Source organism: Etheostoma spectabile, chromosome 11 (genome assembly GCF_008692095.1).
Source record: "Etheostoma spectabile isolate EspeVRDwgs_2016 chromosome 11, UIUC_Espe_1.0, whole genome shotgun sequence".
In the NCBI taxonomy this organism is placed as follows: domain Eukaryota; kingdom Metazoa; phylum Chordata; class Actinopteri; order Perciformes; family Percidae; genus Etheostoma; species Etheostoma spectabile.
Window position 1 is genome coordinate 18,070,190 of NC_045743.1, and position 2,378 is coordinate 18,072,567.

General features: G+C 42.3%; 1 protein-coding gene across 6 annotated transcripts in view; it reads right to left on the reverse strand.

The window, feature by feature from the left end:
• The window catches only part of glsb (glutaminase b), a 44,759-nt gene that overhangs the window by 36,052 nt on the left and 6,329 nt on the right, over window positions 1-2,378 (reverse strand). For all 6 annotated transcript variants that reach the window (XM_032530224.1, XM_032530225.1, XM_032530227.1 and 3 more), the window contains exons 2-3: window positions 403-499; window positions 141-262 (exon numbers count right to left, since the gene is read on the reverse strand). In XM_032530224.1, coding sequence (XP_032386115.1) covers window positions 141-262; window positions 403-499 — 219 coding nt within the window. The remainder of the gene's footprint in view (window positions 1-140; window positions 263-402; window positions 500-2,378) is intronic.

Here is a 2,378-nt window from a genome sequence, read left to right on the forward strand (position 1 = left end):
CATGTGTGTGTAATTCAGGCCTGTGTGTAATGTGTGTTGTAATGTGTATAAGAACAACAAAGTGTAAATTATAATTTCCCCTTGCAGGATTAATAAAGTATACATTATTAGTATGTACATGATGAGATTTAGAACATTACTTCTTGAATAGGTGCCTGTCCAGCGTAACGCCATCTTTGGTGTTCCTTAGAGTTTCTTTAAGGGTGTCCATGCATTCCTTCAGTCTGGGGTCTCCAGTGCGAAGCCCGGTGGCTTTAAGCGCCTAAAATGAAGAGTATTTAGAAAAACCTCTGAATGGAAACAATGTAAAGAAAACAATCAAAAGTGAAAATACATGAGCTGGGTGTTATCAATGCTGTGACATTAGCACCAAGCACCACGCTGACCTGGATTTGGACTTACTGTGAGAAACTTATGAGCAGGAATCTTCTCTTGGCCTTCTGCGACTGTGTAGAAGAGCAAGTCCTCCAAACTGGGGAGAATGCCTGCAGTTCTTCTCCTAGGTTTGGAAAGTGGTAGACAGACAAAGCACACGTGTGAACGGTAGGACCTCTGGAGTTAAATACATGGGATGAGCAGTAGGGCGGGGACATTATGCTTTTGTCCCAAATCAATTCTTTGACGGTACATGGGTGGAGACTCGATTTGTATTGTGATTTTCATTAATGGGGTTCTAGAAATATTAGGATTATATTTTTCTCCTACCCCTAATGAGCAGATATAGTAGGAACATCTCTCCCACTACACCGCTCCTGTTACCAGCTGCTGCCCGCATCCGCTTCAAGACACTAGTACTTGCTTACTGGGCTTACTGAGCCCCAGCTTACATCCAGGGCACGGTCAAACCCTAGACCCCAACCCGCCCACTCCGCTCTGCATCAGCCAACCTGCCTTCTGTCCCCTCACAGCAAGGGACTACTAATTACTTAACGAAATCCCGACTGTTTGCTGTCCTGGATTAAGCTCCTTATTGACATCAGGACTGCCAAAAGCCTACACATCTTCCGCCAAAGGCTAAAAACCACATCTCTTCAGAGCGTACCTTTGTAAAAAATAAAAATAAAAAGATATATATTTTTACAGCTGCACTTTCATTTGGCTCTTTGTGGTTATTATGCTATTATTATGCTATTTGAAGCTAATGTACTTGCACTTACTACTTGTTGTCTGGAGTTTGTACCTTCAAGGTTGAAAGCACTTAATTGAAAGTCCCTTCGGATCAAAGCTTCAGCTAAATGACATGCAATATAACATTTCTTATGTCAATGTAGTAGTGGAACTGCCATTAAGGCATGGTTTATACGCCAAAAGAACTGCCCTTTAGCACGAGCCACGATAACGCCTGTTCCCACCAGTCCTGCCAGTGTCAACACAGAGCTTATCTGTGGCTGTTGATAGTCTTATCACATTAGTGAGGGATGGAGCCACACATGCTGGAAATATGCAATCCAAGTGTAAGCATTGGCCACAGAGGTGTGTGTGTGTGTGTGTGTGTGTGTTTGTGTTTGTTTGTGGGACAGCCTTCATAGTGCAGCCTTCATAGTGCAGCACAACACAGACAAGAACAGAACTAAAGCTGGACTGAAACAGAAATGGGTTAAAGTAGTAGAGATGAGCCCTGATGAGAGTTATGTAATATTGATTATGGAAAATACCAAGCCAAAAACTGAATTATACTTTTCTCTGTGTTATGGCTGTGTAATGTGCAATGCAAAAAGAGATCTGCATTAAGAAAGTACAACCTGCTTCACGGTAGGGCCGTCCTCGACTAAAGAAATTCTTAGTTGACTAACCCTCATTTGATTTTGTTGACTAATCGATAGCTCGTTGATTTAATCAACAGATCTGAAAGAATGACTTTCTCTACAAAGAATCATGCAAAAGCACTGCTTTAAATCTTGTGTTTACCAAAAACATGCTGATAAGTTTCTCGGAAATAAGTCACTGAGCATGAAATAATAAGGGTGTGATTTTAAATCGAAATCGACCGAAGTTAAGTCACAATCTCAAATTTCAAATAATAAAATGGAATCGTTGATGCTGCCACGCCCACATGTCACGTCCAGTCGCTAATGACCTAGATTAGACACACAGTAGCAGAAGAAGACCAGCTACACACACACATACACACACACACACACACAGTTTAAATAAAGCGCTGCCAGGATGAGAAGGTGAAGCTATGTCCAGCCAGGTGTAGATAGCCAGGATGAGAAGGTGAAGCTATGTCCAGCCAGGTGTAGATAACCAGAATGAGAAGGTGAAGCTATGTCCAGCCAGGTGTAGATAACCAGGATGAGAAGGTGAAGCTATGTCCAGCCAGGTGTAGATAGCTGGGATAAGTGCCCGTTCACGGCTTTCTTAAATAGACCACGGTA